General features: G+C 45.0%; 1 protein-coding gene and 1 long non-coding RNA gene across 5 annotated transcripts; one reads left to right on the top strand and one right to left on the bottom strand.

The window, feature by feature from the left end:
• Positions 1-1,629: 1,629 nt before the first annotated feature.
• LOC118542982 (uncharacterized) lies at positions 1,630-24,542 on the bottom strand. Of its 4 annotated transcripts, XR_013445603.1 has the most exons (4): positions 23,974-24,542; positions 21,665-21,844; positions 5,521-5,963; positions 1,630-2,067 (listed from the first exon to the last, which is right to left on the bottom strand). It is a non-coding gene; the product is annotated as an uncharacterized LOC118542982 (long non-coding RNA). The 4 variants fall into 4 exon arrangements; XR_013445602.1 differs by lacking the exon at positions 23,974-24,542 and having other exon boundaries at positions 21,665-22,220; XR_013445604.1 differs by lacking the exons at positions 21,665-21,844; positions 23,974-24,542 and having other exon boundaries at positions 5,521-5,726; positions 5,819-8,639.
• Positions 5,889-14,332, top strand: IL12B (interleukin 12B). Its single transcript, XM_036103645.2, has 6 exons — positions 5,889-5,976; positions 9,271-9,546; positions 10,077-10,194; positions 11,695-11,912; positions 12,445-12,602; positions 14,201-14,332. The coding sequence occupies exons 1-6, from the start codon at positions 5,889-5,891 to the stop codon at positions 14,330-14,332; spliced, it is 990 nt and encodes a 329-aa protein (XP_035959538.1).
• Positions 24,543-26,609: the final 2,067 nt, after the last annotated feature.

The raw sequence follows: 26,609 nt of genomic DNA, 5'->3' as shown, positions 1-26,609 counted from the left end.
ATATACGTATGGACTTGTGGAAGGTCACAGAAGGGCTCACCTATCATGATGCAGCCACTATAAATGAATTAGTGAAACTATTTCACGTCGATTTTATAAGAAGTTTTCCATTCAGTAAGCTTTGACGGTTTGTTGGGGGTAATAAATACATTTTTACAGAAAGAAACCTCGCCAAGTTGATACATATTTTAATCTATGTATGTGTGTGTGTGAGTGTATATGTGTAGCATATAACAACGAAAATCAAACTGTGGAAAGGTCCCTTCCCCATCAACGTCTAGCTATATTCCTCAGAGATGTCCATCGCAAAGCAAAAGTGCTCTCAGACACACACACACACACACACACACACACACACACACACACACACACGGTATCCTACAACCAAAATACAATGCAACTTACTTTGTTCATATCTACTAAGTCTTGGATACAGGACGCTTTGCTTTGTTAATCTGAGAAGAACTTCTGTTTCACTTGAAGCTTACAAGGCAGAGGAGAGGGAAGAAGGCGCTCTGAGCTGGAGGTAATGTCTCCGCCCAAGCCAGAGCACCAGGTCGGATAACCAGTGGGACTGCCAAGTCAGCAGCACCCGCCCTCTCTGGATGGGACAAGCGGAGGGAGGAAGTGTGCGCTTGGGAAGCTCCGCTGCTCTCGCCCGGGTTTCCAGCCCCCCACCCCGCAGAAACTACAAGGAAAGTTAGCATGGGAATCTGCGCCCACCTGAAACTCTGCGGGGGCCCCAGGAACTTCCCACACGTCGGGGACAAGGGACCGCGCGCGGTAACGGAGATGTCGGCGGCGGGAGTGCGCTCCTGGGTCCCAGGCGCCCCTCAGGCACCGCCTCGCAGCAGCGCCCTCTGTCGGCGGCTCTGGGTACGGCCGCATCTGTAGGCTTGTTTTCGGTGTAGGTGTTCACGCTAGTGTTTATTTGCCGTTCGTGTGCAGACGGGGAGGCGTGGAGGGGGGTGTCTAATCCTGTGCTCACCTTTCACCCCTCTTAACAATGTTAAATTCCGCTAGGAATTTCTAGCTAATTCTGCTAATTCTGTGCATTAGTATAGAGCTCCTAGGGCCATAGTTTTGTGTGCAAATGAGTGTGAGGTTATCTGGGTGCCCAAGGGGATGTGCCTTGAGTGGGTCATGGTCGTCTATATGCCTGACTGTGGATATTTCACTTTCTGCCCCCACCTGTCCGTGATCAAACACCTATGAGCATGCGCTGTGCCCCTACATATTTGTGTCTTATTGGTAATACCCACATTTTTATCATCTTCCCAGGGCTGTGTCTGTATGAATGTGCAAGGGTATGTGTGGTGCATGAAGCACCGTGGGTGATCAATGGGATGTTTCTGAAATCCAGATGTTAAAGGAATAATGTAGTGGAGGGGGGCCCCAAATATACTAAATCCTTTGCCATTCATCTCATTTTCTTTGACTTTAGGAGAACCATAGAGTTTGCTTTTGGACCCTCTAGCGTACAATTGCTTGATCTTGACCTGAACCTGGCCTCCTGTGTGTTTCCGTGGCCTTCCTTCTCCGGTCTGTGGAGCCCAGGGCGGCTGCCTGCTGCAGGCTCTAAACACATTGGCCATGATGTTAATCCAAAGAAGTGAGCAGCACATCTCCTTCCTTTTTCCCCACCCAAAATTTATTTCCTCTTAGTTCATTACCTGGGATTTTGATGCCTGTGTTCCCTCAGCATTATTGATACACATGGGGAAAAAAAAAAGGAACTTCTTGAAATTCCCCTAGAAGGTTTTGAGACTTGTTTTCAGTGTTGCAACTTGAACAAGTCAGTTTCTAGTTGAAGTTTCCATCAGAAAGCTTGGTAGGAATCGGGTATATAAGCTCCAGTAGCAATAGCAGCAATAGCAGAAGAAACAACGGTTTCAGACCCAGCGAACGCTGCGGCCGGGCCAGAAGCAAGGTAAGCACGTCCTTAGCCCCTGCCAGCCCTCGGCAGGCCTGCAGGCTCGCGGGGTAGAGGGGTAGAGTCTTCTGAGTGCTCCCCGCGCCTGGCATGGTGGAGTGGGTGGATTTCTGGAGGCATTCCTGGTGACTTACCTGCTGGGACATGAGCCAAAAGTCAGTCCTTTGGGAACTGATGTAGAAAGTATTCCTTTTAAAAGTCAACTAATAATAATTGTACACCGAGTTCTGTGAATGAAGGCACATTTTATAGAAAGGTTTGTTTTGTCTTGTTTGAAAGCGGTATGTACATAAAAGTATGTTCCTCAATATTAATGCCCATCGGTTAAATTGTACGACGTGAGTGGTGCTTCCCTGAGTACTGTCAACTTTTTTCAAAGCTGTTCATTCATTAAGTCAGAATGAATTCAATAAACAATTGAATTATACTTACACCTCATAATTGAAAGGTGCAGAGCATCCTTGCTCCCATGTTTATGTTGGGTTCAATAGTCAGTTGGGATAATCAACCAGAGTGACAGTTGGGTTATCCAGATTTTTTGGATTAGCTAATTTTGGTGTTACTTTAAAAATAAAAAGCAACTGCAGTATTTAAAAGTACTTTCTGAAGGGTTTTTAAATCTGTGAGGAGGAAAAAGATGATTACACTGCATTGGGGCCTTATAGTTGCCCAGATACATTGTGTGCAATAATTTTCACGTTAAAAAAAATAATGATCAGGTTAAAATATTTTAACCAAGAGATTACCAAACCCCAGCTGATGGCCCACTTTTCTCAAATAAGGAATTTCCAGATATTAGAAAGAATTTGGACAACCTCTTACTGTTCATTTTACTGGGATCTGAGATTTTATGGTTTCTGTACATTCATTCATTCTTCTAATAATTAATGAAATCCCTCTATGCTAGAGTACTGATGCTAAACTCTGGGGGGTATAGTGTGGAATAAGAAATACATGATCCCTGCCATCAGAGAGTTCAGTGTGGCAAGGAAGACTAACTTAAAGAAGTAACTATATTATATTGCTGTGTGTGTGTGTGTGTGTGTGTGTGTGTGTGTGTGTGTTGCAATTGTAGTAAGTGCTATGAATGGGACTCAGGAAGAGCAAATAGCCAAGAGTCCTGACTTCCTCTGGGCACCCTGCTGGATACTTTACCTGAATTCTTTCACTAACTCCTCACCACAACAGGATGCCCATTTCACAGACTGAGTGTGAGGCTTAAAGAAATCAAGTGACTTGCCTAGAGTCACACGACTGATCAGTGGCAGAGCTGGGGCCCTTTGAATGTGCCACCCATGCCTGGTGTGACTATGTCTTTTTATTTTAAAAAATAATTTTTTAAATTAAAAAGTAACAAACGAGATAAAACTTGGAAAAGAAATGCCCCTCAAGTCTCATGGGCATGTGTTGGCACCAGCATTAGGGAGTGTAACCAGAGCACAGGACCTGGGGTCCCTGTGTTCCATATACAAGGATTTCAAGCATTTAGAAAACTACAAAATTACATGGAAAAAATGTTTAATCCTCAAGACTCTCCAACTTAGCGTGCCGAGGAAATGTGGGCTGTGGAGTATAGCTCTCCGGTATGCACTGATCTGGAGAGCAACAGGGTAACTCCATGCTGCCCCCTTTTTGGATTCCCTGGGTTGGATTAAGGGAGTGACCCACCGCCCCCTCCACCCCCAGCCAGGGTTCCATGGTTTACAATGTGGGTGTTACTAAAATGCAAGTTGTTTCTTAGAATCGTCACCAGGGGGAAGCCTGGGTGGCTCAGTCGTTAAGCGTCTGCCTTTGGCTCAGGTCATGATCCCAGGGTCCTGGGATCGAGTCCTGCATCGGGCTCCCTGCTCGGCGGGAAGCCTGCTTCTCCCTCTCCCACTCCCCCTGCTTGTGTTCCCTCTCTCGCTGTCTCTCTGTCAAATAAATAAATAAAATCTTTAAAAAAAAAAAAAGAATCGTCACCAGGGCTCCCTTGACCCTGAAGTGCAGTTCACCTGAAATTCTCAAACACATCTAAGGCCCCAGGAGGAAGTGCTAGACACAGAGGCAAAGGGAAAACCCCAGCCTTAGGATAGAGCAAAAGAATCACCAGGAGATGCCAGGAATCTCTGTTATTTCCCTTCCCAGAGTGCCGGCAGCTCTACAAGCCTGTGTGATTGCAATACCTCTAGGGCATTTCCCTACAGCTCGGCACTTTGTGGTCTAGCATTGTATACAAAACAAACGTATCAAATTTTTCCTTTATCTCTTCCCCTTGGTGCAAGCTGACCTGTTATTGTTTGCCTTCTACAAGATGTCATCTCATTGCATTGTCTCAACAACCCTCTGAGATGGGTATCACGTCCATTTTATAGATGAGGAGACTGAGGCTCAGAGATCATTTGAGCAACATCACACAGCTAGCGAGTGGAGGAACCAGGTTCAAGCCCACGTCGGCCTGACTCTCTGAGCCTGTGAATGTCCTAACTGATGCCCTGTGGCAACCAGTCTTTTGCCAGTCGTAACCTGGACAAATAAATAGACGTGCCTGTGGAAGCGGCAGGGACAGAGCGCTGACTCGACAGGAAGGCCAGATCTAGTCCTGTCTCTGCCACTCACAGCCTTTGTAATCGAAGGGAGTAAAGTGTGGGGCAAGGTTCTCCTAGGTTAGCAGTGGTCCTAACAAAGCCGTGATTTGTCAATATTCAGTCACCCCAGCCAAGGGATGCTCATTTTTAAGGTATTGACCAAAAATTTTGAGTCTTATTCTTCGTATGATTTACTCAGTGGTCTCTGAGCACATGTTCCTGCTCAGAGAACGCTGGTGCTCTCTGAGATGGATGGAGGTGTTTCAGAATGAAATTAAATAATAATCTTCTCTATCTAATTCAGAAGTAGGGTACAATTTTCACATTCTAAATATTTGCACAAACCCTGGACACTAATCTAGATTGAGTTTTACTATAAGATGGTGGCTGATTGGGCACAAAATGAGGCATTTCACTTTCCATAGTGGGTATATCAGTATTTCATGGTCTTCTCCCATAGAACATCTTGATTTTCAGAGCTGTGGGCCCCGAACATGGGTGAAACCAAAGGTTCTCAAAGTGTGGTCCTTGGACCAGCAACATCAGCTTCACCTGGAAACTTCTAAGAAATGCAGATTCTGAGGCCCCACCTCCCACCACCCCCAGACTCGGCCATCCGTGTTTTAACAAGGCTTCCGGGTTACACTGATGTGCGCTCAAGTTTGAGAATCACTGGTTTCGTTGTGTAGGAACAAGTAACCTTTGAGTTTTGAGCAATTATCGTCTAAACACAGAGAGAAACTCAACCTGGCTACCAGATCGTTGCCATAATTTGGAAGATCGCCTCTGCTTATCCCCCACCCCAGCAGCACCCCAAGTCCTTTACCCCAGGTGTCACTGCACATACCACCTTGGGGAACAGTGATACGAGGTATAGCCGGTCTCCCCAACTGGAGGGTAGGCACTTAACACACGGACTTCATAAATATTTGTTGAATGAAAGTGTTTGCCCCTAGAAGGCAGAATCCAGGCCAAAATCCTTTTTTTAACCCCCAGTGACTCTAGCCCAGAGCCCTTTACCTCGTAAGGACCAAGTATATCACTGCTGAATGTTGATCCAGACAAGTCATGTTCTTTCTCTGAGTCCTGGGTTTCTCAGCTTAAAAATAAGAGGATTCTATCAGAGGGCTGGTCTCCTTCAGCTCCAGATAGTCTGTGGTTCTCTCTTTGGAGATGTTCTTACCCAGAGACTGGCTCAGGGCTCCTGTAATTCACGTAGTATTAATCTGATAGTGCATACAAGAAAGAGAAAAATCAAGATTAAAAACAATGTACATAGCATGAATATGGTTTGCAAAGCAACTGAATAATTACTGACATCATGTCTTCTCTTTTCCCTCCTCTTCTCTTTTCCTCCTTCTTCTCCTCTCTTTCTCCCCCTCCTGCAGATGCATCCTCAGCAGCTGGTCGTCTCCTGGTTTTCCCTGGTTTTGCTGGCATCTCCCCTCATGGCCATATGGGAACTGGAGAAAAATGGTAACCAGGCTCTCCTTCTCTGTGGCGGCCCCGAAATCTAAGCCAGGACTTATCAGGCAGGCCCTGGGGGGCAATCAGCCCGAAAGGGGCAAGCAGGCCTTGGGGGGTTCCTAGTGAGTGCCATCACTGGGAAAAGGCAGGCCGTCTGTCCTTCCTTCACCTATGTCGTTCGGCTTTCATATTAGGGGCCAGAGTAGGAGCTTTTTGCAGGATGTGATAGGAAAGGCTATATGGACTTCACAAGTATTACTAAAAACCAGCTGTATCATACAGTGAAAATTCCAAAGTGAAGGATTTGGAAAGATTAAGAACTACGTTCTCTCATCCCCCCCTCCACCACACAATATCACTCCCTCCGAGCACCGAGAGGACTCACCTCTGACCAAGCACTTTGGGGGAAGCATAGGATTTAGACTCGCGTTGACTTGGGCTCAAAGGCTGACTCTGTTAGGTGACCTTGAGCTGGGTCACCTCTAAGGCTGAGTTTCCTCAACTGTGAACTAGGGATTACAAAGTGACACCTACTACACGGATGACTGAATGTTAGTGAGTGCAGGAGACAGCTCAACACCTGTGAAGTGAGAGTAAATGTTAGCCAGGATTGTTTTGGTTGTTTGAAATGATGTCTCTGATGATTCAAGAGACCCTGTTTATAATCCCAATGATCAATAAAAATTACTAGTAGAATAATAGAATAGGTAGGTATTAGTAAAATAAGGGGTCCCTCTATCCTATTTTCTCACACACAGTAAATAATGTATTAACTGATTATTAGCTGTTCCTGAAAGATCTTCGAACGTTTCTCATGGAAGCCAACATAGTGTTGGCAATTACTATCTGTAATTGTATCCTGGTAATAATAGTTAATATTTGTTGAGCACAGTATTTCATTTAATTCTCACAACAACCATGTGAAATAGGGACAGTCTGTATCCCATTTTACGGATGTTGCAAATAGAGGCTACAGAGATTAAGTAACTTCCCCAGTTTGACAGCCCTGGGAAGGATGGAACAGGGACTTGATCCCAATTCTGTCTCACTTCAAAGCCTGTGCATTTAAGTATTCGAAGAAGGTTTTTACAAGAAGGACATGAAGTAATTGTTTCCTATGTGCTTGGAACACAGGAGGAAATAGGCATAAGTTAGAGTGAAGACATTTCAGCTGATGATCAGAAATAATCTGTTGATAGTCAGGAGAGTACCACATTAGAAAATGGATACCTGAAAGAAATTTTGGACTGTCCCTCCATTCTTAATCATTTCGGGAAGGCAACAATCCAGCCATCTCCCCTCTGCCCAAGGAGAGTTTGAGAGTTTTAGACCCTCCCTTGAGCAAAGGCGAAGGCCTGAGCCAGAAAATTATGCCAGATCCCTTCCAACCCTGGGATTTTTGGTGAGCTCAGGAAGCTTGGCCCTTGCATAGTAAACCCCGAAGTTGCTTCTAATTTGGTAAACCACCGAAATTCCAGGAAGTCAATGTGAGAAACAGAGGGCAGACGACTTTGGATGCAAGATGAGGAGATGAAGCCAGGCACTAGGTTCTGGATGCTCTTCCTCAGGCTCCCTCTTGCAGTTGTTGTCCCCTGCCCTTGGGTAAGGGTCTTCTAGGCCTTCTGAGTCTTAGTTGTGACAGGAAAAATAGCCTTGCTGTTCAGTTGCTGATGGAACAAAGAAAAACTAGAGAAAGCCAAAGGAGCCACGTGGTTTTATGTCAGCATAGCTAATCATTTCCAAAGAGTTGGGTCCCAAATGCTTTTTAGCTCACGTCTTTGTTACCCATTCAGTAGTTATAAATCCCTCTGATGTAAGAACTTTATGTCCCATAGTGCTTTACATCTGGATGCCAACAATAAGGGTCACCGTTTATAGAGCATTTAGGGCACTATGTTAAGCTGTTGTATGAATTCGCTTGTATCATCCATGTCTCGACCTGCTGAAGCAAGCACTAATATTTTGTTCATTTTAAAAATGATGACACCGAAGCTTAGAGTAATTGAATGTCTTGCCTAAGGCCACAGGCAAGTGTAAGATATAGAGCTGAATCTAAACTCAGACCTATGTGACTCCAATATCCAGGCTCTTAACCAGTGTGGCTCTCAAACTTGAGAGGGCATCAGAATCATCTGGAGAGCATAAAAACCAGATCATCGGGCCCATCCCAAAGTTCCTGATTCAACAACTCAGATTTTGCTTTTCCCGCAGTTTCCTAGGTGTTGCTGCTGATGGTGGTTCAGTGATCAGGCTTGGGGGACCATTACATTAAATGACTCTAGCTCGTTAGTAAGTGATGCATGAATGAAGCTGGGATGTGACGCACTCATTGCAGTACTCTTCTAGGCCATTCCTCAAGTGCCAGTTTAGATACTCAGGTTAGAGATCCCATGCCAAGCCAACAAGGCAGAAGGCCTGAAATTTAGGTCTTGTACTTCTAACTTGATGTAAGCTTGCTTAGCCTCTTGGTTTTGGCATGCTCCTCGATGAAATGGGAAGACCAGGATCTACTAAACTGCTTCATAAGAGTGTAAAACTGCTTAAACAAAATTGAATGAAAATCTCCATGAGTGAGTTAATTTATGCAGTAGGAACTAAATCCTCAAATGCCCATGGAAAATTATAGGGCAGTTTCTCTGTGCAGTCATCGGACCAAACTTTGGTATGTGAATAACAATAACCAACACTAAAAAATTAAAAAAAAAAAAAACCAACACTGAGTTTACAATGGTAAGCACCATGCTAAGTGCTTTATATGTTTTTTTTAATTTAATCCTCATAGCCAAACCTATGACATAGATGCTATTATTATCATTTTAGAGACGAGGAAACTGAGGCTCATGGTGATTTACTACCTTGTTCCAAATCTCCTAGCCAGTTAGTGGGGACAAGATCTCAGTGCTGGTCAGTCTTTCTTGACATATCTGTGCCCTGCCTTATTTTCCACGTAACTGAAATTGTGCTGGAAGGTTCTTCTCTCCACCAGGCCTTTGGTAAAGAGTTTTGTGCTGTTCACATTTTTCTATTGTATCAAGGCCTTCCCCATCTGCCAGCGAATCAGAGGTTAATTATTAAAAACAGGCTGCCAGTTAATGACTCGATGGAAGCTATAAAACTTTGTTTATCTCTTCACGACCTTAAACCCAAGTAGGGCCCAGTGACCTGAGATCAATCATCTCAGCAAGCATTTGCTGTCACGAGCAAGGTTGTGCTCAGGAGTGCAGGGGCACGGGTGGCTCATAAATCCCAGTCCCGGGGTTCCTGGAGCTTACAGTCCAGTTCTCCATTCCCTGTGCTCTCCAGTTTATGTCGTAGAGTTGGATTGGCACCCGGACGCACCCGGAGAAATGGTGGTCCTCACCTGCCATACCCCTGAAGAAGATGACATCACCTGGACCTCGGACCAGAGCAGTGAGGTCTTAGGCTCTGGTAAAACTCTGACCATCCAAGTCAAAGAGTTTGGAGATGCGGGCCGGTATACCTGTCATAAAGGAGGCAAGGTTCTGAGCCATTCGCTCCTGCTGATTCACAAAAAGGAAGATGGAATTTGGTCCACTGATATCTTAAAGGAACAGAAAGGTAATTCCATTCGCTCAGAGGATGTCAATTTTCTCTTTTGCTCCATAAGAAATAAATTTAAAAATGTAAAAGGTTAAGACATGACTAGCGTAGTTAAGGAACTGATATCAAATCCCTAACTGAAACCACCCAGCACCTATGTTTTTCTTTGCTTTCTTAGATGCTTTGGGCACCATCCAGATCTCATGTTGAGAGATTTTCATGGTTGGTTTTCCTGAAGTTCTTTTTAAATGGCTAATGGAAATTAACCAATGTGTATAGTGCATAACTCAGCACGGGGCGGCCGCCTTGACAAATTTAATGCCTCCCCCTGATGTGTTAGGTGCATAGTATATTCTGCAGAATCAGCAACCTATTGAGACCTTCTCAGTCCTCGCTGAACTGCCTGTCATGGGAGCAGCATCATTTTCCAAGGGAATAAATGGAAGATCTTCACTCTTGTACAACTTGGTGGCCTGTGGTTCACCACAATTAAAATCTATCTGAAAGAAAACCTGCAAATATTGCATTTTTGTTCTTTTCAAATCCAGAATCCAAAAATAAGTTCTTTCTAAAATGTGAGGCAAAGAATTATTCTGGACATTTCACCTGCTGGTGGCTGACGGCAATCAGTACTGACTTGAAATTCAGTGTCGAGAGCAGCAGAGGGTAAGTGAAACCACTCTGATTTCTCAGTATTTTGCTAGAACTATTTCATTAAGAAAATAAGGGCAACCTCGCCATGGCCTATCAGTTAATGATAAGGGAGAAAACAAAGTCAAACCTATATTTTTTCAACGCCGCCTCTTGCCTAAATTGGGGAAAGAACATGGAGATTTAAGCTAATCGCCTGAACAAATGTGTGGGTTAGAACAGGATATTATTGGGGCCTGGGAATAGCCTCTGCTGTGTTTGAACCCACTCATCCAGATTGCCTGGCAATGCTTCATTAAGGCTCATAGCGCCACGGGGAGGGATAAAAGGAGAAATCAAAGCTACGAATGACTTGCCAAAATTGTACCTTGAGATGAAAATAGAACCAAGAGCTCCGGGGCATAGATCTTGAAAGCCCTGAAGCCAACTCCAAAATCCTGAGGCTTCCAGAAATTTTCCCAGAGCCACCTCAACTCCTTTTCCTTCTGCCGACGACACCACTAATCTGAAGTTCATTGTTTGTCCGATGCACTTGGACTTCCCCTAAGAAACCAGTTTCCATGGATACTGAACCTATGTTAGCAGGTCTGTGTGACTTCCCTCCCTCACCATCCAGGTTCCTGAACAAGGCAGGGCGACAGAGCAAACCCCAGGTGATCAGCCTGGTCTGGCCACCATGTAACTGAGTACATTAACCTCTGGGGTCTCCCTTTTCCGTCTTGAAAATGAAAATGCTTACTAAAGGAATGCTTATACAAATGCACAGAGACACAGATACCAGTGCTCAGTGTGATGTTTTTGGTAATCAGCAGGGGAAAAGTTAAATAAAGTGTGGCGCCTTATCCTCCAGCTTAACATGCAGCCATCAAAATGGATAACCCAGTCTGTGTGGCCTGTCACGGAGCGCTCTCCATATGTTCAGAGGGGGAAGAGATGGTTACAAACCACACACACATATATATAGTTGGGTCCTATTTAATGAAAAATAAAATCATTGTGAGTATATATATATATATAGGCAAAATATGTGTGTATCCATATACATGTGGATATATGATTGCTTTGAATATTCATAGACAAAGGTCTGGAGGGATACGACAAGCTCTGAATAGTATTTCTGTTTGGGGAGTGAGATTAGGGTTAAAAGAGGCACACACATTTCATTTATGCACACTTTTATCTTTTTAATTTTTTATAATTAGCACATATGGATTTTGTCATTACAATGGGAAAAATGAATTTAAAATTTTAATAAGGAGATTTAACCAAGGGCTCTGGATCTAAACATTTCTGGATTCATTTAGGCCAGAGGCACGGACATGCAGAGCTGTCTCTAAATATTTGTACCACCTCTGTGGCAAAGCTTGTTCTCCTGGGGAGGGCAGCTTCTTGGCCCCTGTGGAGAAATCAAACCCGTTGGAGAAATTGTGTCCTCAAACGGCTGTCTGGCTCCAGCCACTGGGAACTGACCCACGAATGGGTGAGACACGAGGTACTGTCTGTCTTTGATTTCAGCTTCTCTGACCCCCAAGGGGTGACATGTGGAGCAGTGACACTCTCAGCAGAGAGGGTCAGAGTGGACAACAGGGATTATAAGAAGTACACGGTGGGGTGTCAGGAGGGCAGCACCTGCCCCGCGGCCGAGGAGAGCCTACCCATCGAGGTCGTGGTGGGTGCCATTCACAAGCTCAAGTATGAAAACTACACCAGCAGCTTCTTCATCAGGGACATCAGTGAGTCCTCTTAATTATATGTGCTTCATAAAGATAAATGCCATTTGTCACATGTTCACAATGCCCCATGCACCAAGGTAAGGGGTTTACACGCATTGTCTCCTTTATTCTGTACCCCCCCCCAAAGAGTTCAATGTAGATACTATTCTCTGCATTTTAAGGAAGAGAAAATTGAATCTCAGACAGGTTAAGTAAGTTGCCCCGGATCTCACAGCTAGCAACTCAGACCCAGTTCTGCCCATTGGGAAAAGCAGGCTCTTGGCTACCCTTCCATCTGCTGTCCAGGCAGCTTCTGTGGTGAATCCAGCAGGACCCCCCCAGGCATAGCATTTTTATTCAGAACCAAGGTTTCCCTACTAATTGTAGTTATTCCCAGTGAGTCTTTCTCTAGCATTTGAAAAAAAAATCTTCATTATTGGAATATAAGCCCCTCCAAAATGGACAAAGGGGAAAGTGGGATCAGAAGGCAGAACTACCTTACACCAAAGCCCCCCGAGGAAAACAAAGGGTGTTTCTTTATCTTCTTCCACAGTCAAACCGGACCCGCCCATGAACCTGCAGCTGAAACCACTACAGAATTCTCGGCATGTGGAGGTCAGCTGGGAATACCCCGACACCTGGAGCACCCCGCATTCCTACTTCTCCCTGACATTCTGCATACAGGGCCAGGGGAAGAACAATAGGGAAAAGGTAAGAGGTGACTCCAGGGCCATATACCCAGGTTTATGCAGGCCCACAGCTAGGAGACGAGGGATGATAACTGTAGCTAACATCTATTTAGCACTTTCTCCTTGCCTCAGACTGCTTTAAGGGTTTTACATGGATAGATCACTTAATCCTTAACATAACCCTACAAAGGCAGGTGGTATTATCATCAACACTTCACTAGGGAAGACACTGAAGCTCAGAGAGGTTAAATGACTTGCCCAAAGTTACGCAGCTGTAAACGGTCAGAACCAGGAAACCAGTCCAGTGGACACAAATTCCGTGTACCTAACCACAGCTGACCTCCAGTATGGGTGGTCATTAATTCTTGCACTCAGAATTGGTCCTCACATAGGAAATCTGGGCTCCAGGAGTCTCAAATCATTATTGTTTCAATTTAGTGAGTAAATTGAATGATAGAACATGTGTGCTATGTCTCACCCAAAATGGATAATTCCCAGCTGTCCCACATACCGTGAAATGATTTTGAGCAGCATGTTAGTGCTTACAGAGGCTAAGACAATGGCTTTCAAGCTTTCCTGCCTTGCCATCATAATCCCAAGTTCCAGAAGGCACTTTTATAAAGCCCAACACTCCTGGGACCCCGGTTTTAGAAATCACTGGATAAAGGCCTTATTCAGGATAGTGTTTAGCATTTGGTAGAAATTCAGCCATTCAGTCACTCCCTGAGAATTATTTTTTGTAGGGGGGAAGGGCTATTCTGGAGTAGACTTTACCTAAATATTATTTAAAATCTTGATATGTATCTTCCCTACATAAAATTTATATCATTAATAGGTAATATTTACTGAACACTTTCTATCGATTAAAGACTTGGCCAAGAGTTTTATGTGAGGATTACCTTTAACATTTCCACATCTATGAGATAGGAATAATTATTATCCCTCTTTTTATAAAGGATGAAACTGAGACACAGAGCCCAAAGCATTTTCCTGTGGTCACACAGCTAAAAGTTAACAATACCTGGATTTCAGCACGTTTTCTTTTCTTTGTTTTTTTTTTAAGATTTTATTTATTTATTTGACAGAGAGATAGCAAGAACAGGAGCACAAGCAGGGGGAGTGGGAGAGGGAGAAGCAGGCTTCCCGCTGAGCAGGGAGCCCAATGTGGGGCTCGATCCCAGGACCCCAGGATCATGACCTGAGCTGAAGGCAGACACTTAACCACTGAGCCACCCAGGTGCCCCTTCAGCATGTTTTCTGATAAAAGGATCAGGATATAGTATTTCAGAATATCCAGGGGACAGCTAGAGCATATCTGCCTTTGTCCCACCATCAGCCTAGTACAGGGGTGAGTGTGCACGGGGCCTTCAGGCGAGGCAGCTCTTCTAGAAAGATGAAAGCTGGACCAAACCATCTCTCCCTCTGGGCTGAAATAGAAAAGCTGCATCTGTATTTGGAGCTTCTATCGGTAGGTGGCGCAAGTTCTACACAACTCCAGTGTTTATTCTCTACTGTGGTGCCCAAAAACCAAGGTGTGCTTGTTTGGGAGACCAAGCTTTGCAGAAATATGCCCAGCCCCTCTTGTGACTGCATTGCCAACGACTTCCCTCTCCTTTGCAGAAAGAGAGACTCTGCGTGGACAAAACCTCCGCCAAGGTCACGTGCCACAAGGATGCCAAGATCCGCGTGCAAGCCCGAGACCGCTACTACAGCTCCTCCTGGAGTGACTGGGCATCTGTGTCCTGCAGTTAGGTGAGCAGGCCCACAAAGCCCAGCCCACACCTGAACACTCAGGGTCCCCGGGTGCCGGGCAGCGGTGGGGGGCAGTGCGGGAGAAGAAAGGGGAGAGAGGGTGCCCGGCTCACAGTCACCAGAGTCAGAAAGATACCTTTGTTCGTTAAACAGATATTATTTGATGCCCATAGTGTTCTGGGCATTATGCTGGGTACAGAGATACTGCAGTAAAGAAAACAGGCGTAGGTCCTGCCCTCCTGGAGGAGAAGGCAAAGAAGAGCGAGAGGGGAGAGGTAGCTAAGAGTCAGAGCAAGAATAGCTTGCAAGCTGTTTTCAGGAGTTAGAACCTTATCCTGGGCACCTGGGGGTGGGGGGAAGACACCAAAGGCAACCAAATCCTAGGCCACATAAGGACAGGCTGGGCCCTTCTGACATGGAATCCCCAAACCCAATTGCCCCAGTCATGTGTCGTGTGAAATAAGGGTTTGCTGCCACATTTCTAATTCACAGAAACTGTTGGTATTCTTTTTCAGGTTCCAATCCCAGGATGAAACCTTGGAGGGAAAGTGGAAGATATTATGCAGAATTTTCTAAAGCCTCAATAGAATAGGCCCCCAAAGTTATTTTCTACCTAATTTGCTTTTTGTGAAGGATCATTATCATGTCTTTGCAGTATTTTTACATTTACATGCCAAATGGCCACTGAAACAATCAGCTATTTTATTTATAGATTTTCCAGCTAGCAGGTTGCCACTGACCTTAATGCTATTTAAATATTTAAGTAATTTATGTATTTATTAATTTATTATTTTTATTGAACACTTGTGTGCCAAGATGTATTGTATGTTTCATACTCTCAGGACCTGATTTGTAAGGAAGAGGCCCTATTACGCAAAATGTGAATTTATGTGTTATTTACACTGGAAACTTCTCAAGCAAGACTGCAAGTGTATGGGTTTTATGACAACCAGTGAGAACACAATGTTCTGATGCCAGCACCATAATATATTTGTGATGGATGAGAACACAGAAGTAGTTAAATAGAGGCATGGAGACATGAATCCATTTGAGAAGGTTCTGGAGATGGAGATGTCAATTCCTGTATCCATGAAGACTTCCTGGAGGTGGTGTTGATAAAGCAATTCGGGGCCACCTACCTGTACTTCTAAGCAAGTTTAGTTTTGGGATGCCTGAATTTAGAAAGGGCTAAAAAAATAACTGAAGTTGAAATTCAGCTTCAGCCACCCTGGCAGTCCCTACCCCCATCTATCTGTAAGACATAGCAGAGGGACCTGGAGACAATGTAAGTGTCTGGAAAGTAAAAAGGTCTTATGATCCAGGAAGGAGAACCAGTAGGGCCAAGCACATAAAGCTGTCAGAATTGCCAGGTGCTCCTTAATAGCCAGGCAAAAAAAGCACAAAGATGCAAAGAAAATGATCAAGAATTGCTTACTCGTCAGCGTGAGCAAACCTGACCGGATGTGACCAGAAAGTGCCCACCACTAAGGTGCTACTTTTAAGTAATGAATAGGCTTTCTGTAAAATGATTTCATTCGTTTTCTGTTTACTTGTTTTTACATTCTGACGATGAACTAATAAAAATATAACTCTTCTTTGCAATAATACTTTGGGCTTTCTCAGCTGACTCGAGGATCCTATTCCCACATTTACCAGGACTGCATTATTTTTCCCCTGCCATTTAAGAATTGCCCTTCTTTGAAGCAATTTCACTTCCAGTTTTGCACAGTTGCCCTTTCCCTTTATAAGATTCCCAAAGTCAGTGTCTTGCTGAGCTCAGGGAATGTCCCTGTGGTCTGACTACAGGGAACTCTGCAAGGGCACCGAACTGCATTATGCCCTCTTTAGAGGTTGGATGCTCTTGCTCTGTTCACCTTCTAGCCTGCAATCAACTCTACTAGTTCCAGAGCATCATGAAATAAAACTCCAACCTGGTCGAGTCATAAGCATCCCATCCCATAGGGCCAGCTCCAGTGTTTATGGAGGGTTTGTCATATGTCTGGACATGTGCTAGCTCTTGAGGTTGAGGAGTTCCAGAAAATCTTGGGTGGCCTTCCTCCAAACAGTGCCCACTCCTGGCACAGCTTATAAGACAGGGATGAAAAGTTAACTGCAGTACCACTAAATGCTAAAATGTACAGTATACGGTGCCCTGGGGTAAGAACAAAGGAGAAGAATCAGTATAACCTGGAGTTGCCCAGGAAGGCTCAATGGAGAAGGGGAGGTCAAAGAAAGGGCAGAGCCTGCCAATTCCTCTTCGGTGCCTCCCATGGAAAGAGCAAGTGGTGGGATCCAAGAGAATGGAGTCCATTCTCTATTATCTTCAATGGCCAAGTGAACATACTTGGGCTTCCTTGCAATGGCAAGGTAATTATAATAGGGATGTTGTAAGTGTCCTTATTTGAAGTGACTCCTGGAGCCCTTATTCTACTCTGCTTCTGACCTGGAGGAACGGTGGAAAGATCCCGTCATCCTCATCCAACATTTGAAATCTATCATCTTGTATTATGAGCCCACACTTGATACCACATGGTTGGTTAATAACAACTCTTTGTCCTCCTACAGGGCCTTTCATCTAGACATACCAAAACACGTAATGGGCACTTAATGAACAACGCTAACCAAGAAAAAATAATTAATCACATTTATGAGTACAGAGACCAGGGGACCTTTCCCAAAACTTTTGGCCAGCAAAGGGCCGAGCTCAGATGTTCTGGCTCCCAACTGACATGACCTCTCAGCATCCGATTAATTTTAAGTTCAGTACATGCACTGAAGAGCTTTTGTCTTTGAAAGATATTCTCCAGGACAGTCCTTCTTTATGAGGCGTCTATCCACTACAAATGTATCAAATGTTCTAGCAAAAGAGCTCAAGACTGGGACTGCAGGAGACTCGTTCTGGCCAGCCCTGCTACATGACCATGTGACCTTCAGCAGGACACCAAACACAGCCTACTTGTTGTCCCATCACTACTCCCTCTCAACTTCTTTCTCTCCCAGTGACCCTCCTGAGCTCTAGGTTTGGGAAGCTACGTAATCACTTTTCTAGCCACGCTGGCTGCCCAGCAAGGCCATGAGACCTAGTTCCAGCCCATAACACCTAAGAAAATTCTGCTGGCGTTCTCCTGAGAAAAGACAGAGCCAGGGCGAGCATCACCCATTCCCTCCTTCCTCTCTTGAGCAGATGAAATTGAAGAAGTCTCAGAGGAAACCCTGCAACCAGAATGGAAACCATCATGCTGAGACTATAAAAAGACTCTGGGACCCTAGCAACAACAAGAAGCTGAACCAAACCCTGTAACTACCTACCCCAGCCTTCTTGTGTTAAAAGGAGAGACCCATGCGTGTGGTTTTTCAGATGGTGGTAGAAAACACATGAGAGAAAATGTACCATTTTTGTCACTTTTAGGTGTCGAATTCAGTGCCATCCGCTACATTCAAATTGTCCTGCGACCGTCACCACCAGCCATCTCTAGAATGTTCTCTTCTTCCCAAGCAGACTCTGTACCCATTAAGCAATAACCCCTCCCATGTTTGTTTTCAAAACAGGAAATAACTAAAGTGAAAATTAAATAAAGATATTCTCTTAAACATCTAGATCCTGTCTCTGAGAGGCAGGCCAGCACTGGTAGGAACTGGTGTCAGAACACCTGGGTCTGCCCCTTACAGAACATCTGGTATACCCCTTGGGGAGCCCTGGAGCCATATCCAATGATGCCATGTAGGGTCCTGGTAATACCCTGCCTGTCTGAAGAAAGGGAACCATGGTCAGGAAGATTGTGCCAAGGGCAGCCTGAGCCTGAGCAGGACTAAGCCGGGGCGGGGGGTGGGGGTGGGGCTGGGGTGAGGGGGTGGCTTGGGCAAGCAGTTCCCATGGGAAAGACACCTCTGCTGTTCCTTCATTCACTCCACAATGTTTTTCTGAGTAATTGTGCTGTCCCTGGCACCATCCTCAACTTTCTGGATACAAGGCTAAACAAGACCCTGCTCTCCCACTGCTTCTGGTCTCCAAGGGATGAAATGCTTGAAATTCTAAGCAGTGAAGGTCACTTCTTGAGGGTTAAGAGCTCTATAAAATGAGATAATCAGTTTAATGGGATTAGTACCTGGCCCACAGTAAGCACTCAGTGAGTGGTGGCTGTTTCCACTGACTAGCTCTGTGATCTTGAGCAAATTACTTAACCTCTTCAAGCCTCAGTTTTCTCATCTGTAAAATGGGATAATAACAGTAACCACTTCACAGAGTGGTTGTGAGGATTAATGGAATAACCCTTAGAAAGTGCTTATAGAAATCCCTGATCCATAATAAGTACTCAATAAAAGCTGATGGCTAATATTCTTATTATATTACCTATAACCCGAAAAAAATAATAATTTGGGACCCTATGCTTTTGTGGGGGTAGGGACATGGAGGGATCATTGTTAGGAGGTCATGATGTGTCTCAGAAGGTGAATTGGGATGGAGGAAGCATTAATCGGTCAATGAAGAGATCATCAAGCTCTTCAACGTAGAATCCCTTTCTTATAAATAAAATTGCAGAAACATCCCTACACGGGGGATACCAAGATGCAATGAACCCAATTCCTGCCTTCAGGGATTGCACAGTCTGAAAGGGGCAAACATGGTGAATACATATTTTAAAATATAGCCAGGCTGGGATAAGGGTATGTGCATCCTAAATATTTCTTTTTACAAAGGTTTTCAGCTCCCAGGAAGAGCTTTTTCATTTCCTTTAGCCTTCCTGGATGCAATAATTTGGCATAAACCTACCAATTCACCTTGCCTATAAATCAGATTTTAATCATCTCTTTCCATTTCATTGCAGTTTGGCTGCTCTTCTTGGACAGCATTTGTGAGCAAAATGCATTTGGACAAGACTTTCTTCATAGAGCCATATTATAACCAAGGAAATGAATTCCCTCTCTCAGGCTCATAAAATGCAAAAATAAAATCAGCATTCGGGCTGAGGGCAGAGGAAACCAGACGCGCATACTGAAAACCCTCCTTCTGCAGGAAGCACGCTCGGGGGAGCGGATTTGCATTTACCTTCACGCAGGTCTGGGTTCCGCAGGCGCGGGGCGTCTGGGCAGTCGCCGCGGTCCTGCGCAGCCCCTCTGCCCAGTGCGGGCCCGTGTGTGTGACCGGCTGCGGGGCTCTGCAGCTGCTAATCTCCCCTGCCTTTCTCATAAGGAACGTAAACTCTCTCTCCCAGGCCCTTCGCCACCAGCCCACCAGGCGGCTTCCCTGGCTCTTTGCAAAAGGGCCAATCGCTAACCCCAGCATGGGGGGTTCCAGAGAGCTGAATATTCTGCCAGTGACCCTGGGGTTTGGAGGAGAGGAAAAGTTGGGGAGCAAATCTTGGACACACAGTAGTGTCCAGTCCGTTTCCTCCTTCCCACAGCCACCATCCAACAAGCACACAGCAAACACTGATGGAATGGGGGCTACAGTGCCTGGGAGGATCCAGAGTGCAGGGGGTGTGTGTGCACCCAGCCCTGGGCAGGGAGACCTCAGCTCAAATCCCTGCTGCCCACTTACCAGCTCTGTGCCCTTAGGCAATTCCTTAATCTCTCCAGGCCTCAGTTTCCTCCCCCCTAAAACAAGCATGCTAGCAGTGCCAACCGCCTCCCCGGGGATGTTGTGAGAATGTAAGGAAACCAGGCTCCCAGCACCCTGCACCTGGCAAGAAGACCTCGAATGTCAGTTGCAGTTTCTGTGTTTATAAAGTCAGGCCAAAAAGGAGAAGCAGTCCTAAACCCACCGCTTCCTCCCTCCCCATGGAGATGAGGGCTGGTTCAGGACGAGTACTTAAGCTTTCCAGTCCTGACTCAGAAATCTGTGTCCTCTGGCCCATCAGCCCTCTCCCAGGTCCACTGCCAGCACCCAGCAGTGACATCCCCCCCAGATCACAGCATACAGAGCCGGGCTCTGTTTCAGAACCATTGCACGGGTTTCTGCTCAGCCTTATTAAAACATCCTCCAGCCATGGCTGACCTATTTCTCTGAAATCCCTCTTTTTGCACTTTTGGGGTTCTTAGAGGCTCACCAGACCCACGGTCTCCCAGCTTGTTCGAGCTGGACTCCCTGTGTTCAAGTGGAAATCTTAGATGAAGTCCCACCATACACAGGCACTGGGGAGAATGGTGGCCAAAGGGACCTTAGGTTTATCAGCAATGTTCTAATTCTTTACAAGAAGAACGTATTAGCATATTCCTGCATAATTAAAAATTAATTTTTTATAAAGTCCTATATGTAAAGCAGACAAAAGCTGAGTCGCTCTGGTTGAAGCCTCCCGCCCATTCAGTCCCCCCTCCTACTCACCACTGAGAGCCCTGGGGCCCCACCTCAACATCCCTAAACTCTTCAGGGTCCAGTTTGAAAACCTCTAGTTTTATAAAGGAGGAAATTGAAGGCGAGAGAAGTTTGGTTCCTTGCTCAAGCACCCAGAGCCTGATTAATGCCAGGGCTCAAACTTGAACCTAGGTCTCCTGACTCCTATTTTGGCTGTTCCTGACATATTGAGTCATAATTCCCAGAGGTTGCTTTTAAAATGACCAGCCTATCACCAGCGAGAGGTGGCATATGAAAACCTAGGGATTCCCACAAACACTTTCATACTAATCAGCTTCTCAAAATAGTTGTCCAGCTCCTTGGAATGTGGTGCTTGGAACCTGAAGAGCATCCTCTGCTCCACAGGAAAGTGGAAAAGAAACAGCAAGGGCATGCACCCTCTAAGACAAGAAAAGTCAGAATTTGGGCTGCCACAGCACTGCTATTAGCTCTAGAACACCTTAAGGCTAATAAGGAAAAAGGTATCCCTTCCTCCGGGCAGACACAGCCCCATGCCAGGGTACATGGCTTCCTGAGCGGACAGCAGGCTTGATTTCTGCTCTCTCGACCCCTCAACCAGGGCCCTTTGTGCAGGACACGACCTGCCCAAACACACATGGCAACCCTGGTCGTAGAGACAGTGGTAAGTCCTTGGGGTAAAGAAAATTGAAGGAGAGGGAGGGCTTTCACTCATTTGTTCATTCATTCATTCATTCATTAAGCAAATAATTACTCGTGTTTACTGTGCCAGGCACAGAGGTGCAGGGGAGAATCCATGAGCAAGGTGGGCAGGTCTGCTGCCTCCAAGATCTTACAGCCTCAAGAGGGCTGAAGCCAGCAGCAAGGACAGTCAGAGTACAGTGTGGAAAGTGTTAGCACAGGTAAGGAAAACTCTGCGGAGTTATCTGTGGGGATTTGCCTTTACAGGGGCTTCAGGCTGCAAGTAAGGGAGACCCCACTAAAAAGTGACTTGAGCAATAAGGAGCTAGAAGGGCACCTACCAAGAAGTCTGGAGGTAAGGGGTGGTGGGATGCAATTCAGCAATTCGATGACATCATCAAGAACTCAGACTCTTTTCAACTTTCTTCTCCACTAGCTTCGGTATGCAGGCTTCCGTCCTCATCTGTGCCCCTCAAGATGGCTACTGCAGCTTCCCGTGTCATGTCCTCATTTCATCAGGCCTGAGGATTGGAAAGGCAGTTCTCCTCTAACATGTGTTTTTAATCAGAAAAGACAGTCTTTCCAGAGTCCTTGGGCAGACATGCTTATGCCCTACCTACCAGGAGGCTGGGAAAACAAGAATCTGGCAATCTCTCCCTCTCAAGTGGGAGGCAGGCCCTGAGAGCAGAGAAGGAGCTGAGTGGGAAATGGTTCTTGTTTAGGCAACCAGCAGTGCCTGCCCCTGGACTGCAAAGGAGGGACCCAGAACCTCGATTTGAAGGTGGGCATCGGTGGCAGACAAAAAATGCCCTTCCCAAGATGTCCACGCCTAGTCCTTAGAATCCGTGAATAGGATGAGATCATCCCAGATGATCCAGGTGGAATGAGTGTAATCACACGAACACTTAGAAGTCAGATGCAGAAGAGGGAGAAGTCACAGATGCATGAAGCACAAGAAGGATTTAACCTTCAAGCTATTGCTGGCTATGGGGATCTCACTCCTACAACCACAAAGAACTGAATTCTGCCACGAACCTGAATGAGTCTGGAAGCAGATTGTTCTCCAGAGCTTCCAGAAAGAAACACAGACCTGCCTTGTGAAACACTAAGCAGAGAACCCAGCCAAGCCCACCTGGACCTCTGACCTTCAGGTCTGCGAGATAGTAAATGGGTATTGTTGTAAGCAGCTAAATATACAGTAATTTGTTGGAGCAGCAATAGAAACTAAAATAGGTTCCCAAATAAAAATGTATCCATGCTGTGACTTTTAAGAATTAAGAGGAATTACCAGGTAAAGAGAGTAACATGAGCACAAGTCTGGAAGAAAGACATGTTTGGAAACCAGCGAAAGCTCCTTTGAACTGAAGCATAGTGTGAGGGACAAGAAGGAAAGGAGAAAGATAAAAAAATGAGGATGGAGGGTAAATAGGAACTAAATCCTACTAAATAAACTAAAGTAGGTGGCTCCTCAAGTGTCAAGCTTGGGCTTCACCATGATGGCAACAGAAAGCCATTGAAAGGTTTTAAGCAGAAAAGTGATGGGTAAAACAAAAATCTGAGCCCATCAGTTTACTGCTTAAAACCTGAACCCATAGATGGGTTCAGAGCCCATGTGTGAAATGTGAGCTAGAGATGGGGAACGGGGGATCACCGTTACATGCAAGAAAATTCCCTTCAGTCATTCAGAAGACAATGCCTATGAGGACAGGGGTTGAGAATTGGGAAACAGGAATGTGACTTCAAAAGCTTTCACCTCCACCTTTTTGCCTTGGGAACAACCCTGAATAAGAAACAAACTGAAAACTGGGACTGTCTTCTTCAAATGGTGCTGGCTGAGCCTGGTGCCAAGAAGCCCAGGGATGCTCAATAAAGGTTAATTGAATGAAGGAATGACTCAAGAAGGCAAACAAAATGGACCCCAGTGGGCAATTCTCTCTGATTATTTGCTATCAAATGGAGGAAACATTTACTCTCCACTTTTCTTAAGTAGCTCCATTGCCCCAGGATGCAGCCCCACATGATTTGAATGACTGAATTTAATCCCAATATTCACTTAAATTATTTACTCACTTTCAAAATGGCATCTCTCCTTGGATAACTAAAGCTCCTTTCTTGGGAGGACTAAGACGTTGGATGTTGAGTGTTTCCAAATAAGCAGGTGTTTGATTTCACCATGCTGGGGTGATTGTAGAGAAATGGGGGGTGAGTAAACAGGATTTGGCATCCACATGTGTACTTTACTATTTTTCATCCCTGGAATTTATATATAAGATATAAAGAGAAACTAATCAAAGGCAACCATTTCACATCCCATAAGAAACTTTTGGGATTGAAAGCCAGGAGGAGTAAGAAGTCCATTGGGAATATGCGGATGTCACTGTAGAGGTTTTAACCCACTTGGCCATCGACAAGCTATAGTCCTTACCACTCTAAGCATCAGTTCTCTCGGCTATTAACTGGAAGCAATAATAGCACTTACCGCAAAGGGCGGAGTGAAGATGCGATGAGATAACGCATGTGAAGAGCTCAAGATAGAGCCTCGAGTGTTGTACGTTCTCAATACACGTTAACTCGTGTATTCGTTTGCCAGGGCCAATTCACAACGTACCCCAAGCCACGTGGCGTAAACAACAGATACTAATTGTCTCACCGTTCTAGAGGCTGGAAGTCCAAGATCAAGCTGTCAGCCAGGTTGGTTTCTTCTGGGGACTGTGGAGAGAATCTGTTCCATGTCTCTCTCCGAGCTCCTGGCGGTTTGCAGGCAATCTCTGGTGACCTTTGGCTTCTGCTGCGAAATTGCCCCGATCTCTGCCTTAATCTTCACATGGCATTCTCCCTGTGTGCCTGCCTGTGTCCAAACTTCCCCTTTTTGTAAGGACACTGCCTAAGAGGCCATCCTACTTCAGTATGCTCTCATCTTATTACATCTACAATGACCCTATTGCCAAGTAAGGCGATATTCTGCGGGTGTTAGAACGTCAGCATGTGAACTGGGGGTGGGACACAGTCCAACTTATAACAGTATTATTACTAGGAACATTACTCCTCTGCTTGGTTCAGATTACCAAGTCAATATACCTATCTCTGTTTTCAATTTTTTATTTTGAATTCATTTCAGAGAAAGAAAATTGCAAAACAGTACAAGAGCTCCCTTACGACTATTACCAACTCCGCCCTTTGCGTTAAGTACCCTAGTACTAACATCATCCATACTAAGATAATCTTAGTACAAGTATCTGAAGCAGGAAATTAATGCTGATGCAATACTATTAACTAATCCCTAGTCCTGATTTAAATTTTGCCAACTGTCCCACCAGTGTCCTTTCTCGGGCCCAGGATCCAATCCAGGATGAACATTGCGTTAAATTTCATGCCCCCATAATCGCCTCAGATCAAAGACAGTTTCTTGGTCTGCCCTAATCATTTGTTATCTTGACATTTTGAAATTCAGTGATTAGTTATTTTGTAAAATAAAATATTATGTAAAACCCACTTGGGTTTGCCTGATGTTCCCTCAGGATTAAATGTGAGTTCTGCATTTTTGTCAAGAATCCCACACCAGTGCCATTTTCCCTTTCTCAGTGAATCCTATCAGGAGGTGCACGGAGTCAGGTTATCTCAGGACTGGTGATGTTGACTTTGATCACTTGGTTTAGGTGGCGTCTACCACGTTTCCCCACAGGAGAGCTTCTATTTTTTCCGTTAGAATTCATGTATCTAGTAGAGAGACACTCTGAGAGTATGCTCATATCCTCTCTCTCGTCATACTTTTAGCCAATAATTTTAGCATACACTGATGATACTTGCTACAACAATAGCTTTGCCTGATGGTGATCTTCTATTTTCATCATTCTTTCTACATTTATTAATTTGAGTTCTACCATAAGGAAGGCTTTCCCTTCCTCTTATATTCTTTTTAATAAAACATCCCTTAATCTGAGGTTATATCAGAATAGGCCATTGTGTTGATTTTCCCAGGATCCTTGATATCGGATTCCTGGGTCTGCACAGTTCTGAGGTATTCACTTATATGCCTGCATAAATGGAAAAAAAAATTTTCCTTATTCTGCATTTCAACCTCATGGTTTTAGTTCCCATTAATAGAATCTTTGAGGGAAGCATGTGCTAAACGCTTTGTGGGGTGAAGAAGAGGTTTAAATGATTCAAGAGAACTGCTTTTATACAATTTGGATGTACCCGTTTACACATAAAAATTAATGCTAACAGATATAATTTCTATTTATTCATTAAAACAAATCCCAAAGCATTCCAGAAATCCTTAGTTAGCCTAACGTTATTCTAGGCACTTAAAAACGAAATTGCTTTTCTTAAAACAGAAAAATCCTGACTTTGTCTTTTCTGAAAACCCGGTGGCTCTAACAGTAGGGCCTTCTTGCTTCTCTTGGGCGGCCGCCTCCTCCTGCCCTCCGAATCAGGCAGGCACTCAGTCAGCAACTGAGAACTTACCCTGCGTCAGCCTCTTCTCTAAGGGCTGGCCCAACGCCGCAGACAAAACAGCCTTGAGCCCCTGCCCTATGCAGCTTCCAGATTCATGGAGGGAGATAAACTGCAAGCACAATAACAAATCCCAGAAGTGGTAGCTTCATGAAGAAACATGAAGCAGCAGAAGAGAAGAGAATTATGGGCAAGGGAAGCTCTATGTTCATTTAGATAGCGTGGACGGGAGAACCCCTCGGATGAGGGTGAGGGGATCAGATGTGACGGAGAGCTGAAGGATGAGAGAGAGGAGCCCCGTAGCCTGCAGTAGGGGGGTGGGGCTGGGGGCTCAGCAGAAAACATTCTGGGGCATTGATTGGGCCATATTTGCTAGTGGGAGGAGTTGTTGTGTGTCCTTCCCCAAACTGCTGCACTTTTGCTATATATACACAGCCTTGTTTTACTAAGTCTTAAGCTTTTAGTGTCTTCCAATTTACTTACTACCCACCCCCACAATGAATTTTTTTTAACACGTAGTTTTGAATATCTTTCATCATCTGGAAGAGCACCATATATGTGATAGATAGATAGATAGATAATAAAGATACATATACAAAAAGAGTCCATCTCCTTTTTTTGATGAATGACAGTCGATGGCTTTTAAGCCTCACCCCTCCTTCTTAACTCTGGCCCCACACCCACATTTGAGCAAGTTCATAAGAAAGCCTGGGTGTTCCCTCCTTTGGTAGAGCATCTGAAGCAAGTTTTGAGTGAAGGTTCACAGCACACACACACCTGCACTGTTCGGTACTAGCACCAGCCACATGTGGCTACTGAGCACTTGGAATG

The sequence above is a fragment of the Halichoerus grypus genome, chromosome 2, assembly GCF_964656455.1.
Source record: "Halichoerus grypus chromosome 2, mHalGry1.hap1.1, whole genome shotgun sequence".
Lineage (NCBI taxonomy): Eukaryota > Metazoa > Chordata > Mammalia > Carnivora > Phocidae > Halichoerus > Halichoerus grypus.
Note: the sequence above shows the minus strand (reverse complement) of the source record. Positions and strands in the feature narration are given on the sequence as shown.